This window comes from Crocuta crocuta, unplaced genomic scaffold, assembly GCF_008692635.1.
Source record: "Crocuta crocuta isolate KB4526 unplaced genomic scaffold, BGI_CrCroc_1.0 scaffold610, whole genome shotgun sequence".
Lineage (NCBI taxonomy): Eukaryota > Metazoa > Chordata > Mammalia > Carnivora > Hyaenidae > Crocuta > Crocuta crocuta.
The window spans coordinates 773009-773383 of record NW_027527456.1 but is presented as its reverse complement, the minus strand read 5'-3'; the positions used below and the strand labels follow the sequence as shown (position 1 = coordinate 773383).

Sequence of the window (375 nt, the reverse complement as noted above, 5' to 3'; positions counted from 1 at the left end):
GACTGTGAGAACTGTAACATCTTTATTTTTGATCACTCCGCCACCATCACTATCGACGACTGTACTAACTGCGTGATTTTCTTGGGACCTGTGAAAGGCAGCGTGTTCTTCCGGAATTGCAGAGACTGCAGATGCACAGTAGCATGCCAGCAGTTCCGTGTGAGGGACTGCCGGAAGCTGGAGGTCTTTCTGTGCTGCGCCACTCAGCCCATCATTGAGTCTTCCACGAACATCAGGTTCGGCTGCTTCCAGTGGTACTACCCCGAGTTAGCCTTGCAGTTCAAAGATGCGGGGCTGAGCATCTTCAACAACACCTGGAGCAGCGTTCACGACTTCACACCTGTGGCAGGAGAGCTCAGCTGGAGCCCTCTTCCC

The 375-nt window shown here is 53.3% G+C and overlaps 1 protein-coding gene across 1 annotated transcript in view; it reads left to right on the top strand.

Annotated features, from left to right (window-relative positions):
- Nucleotides 1-3: 3 nt before the first annotated feature.
- RP2 (RP2 activator of ARL3 GTPase) overlaps nt 4-375 on the top strand; it is a gene marked incomplete at its 5' end in the record, with an annotated part of 27838 nt that continues 27466 nt past the window's right edge. Inside the window, one exon of the mRNA XM_077762912.1 lies at nt 4-375. This exon is cut by the window's right edge and continues 198 nt beyond it. Within this exon, the coding sequence (XP_077619038.1) occupies nt 4-375 (372 nt within the window).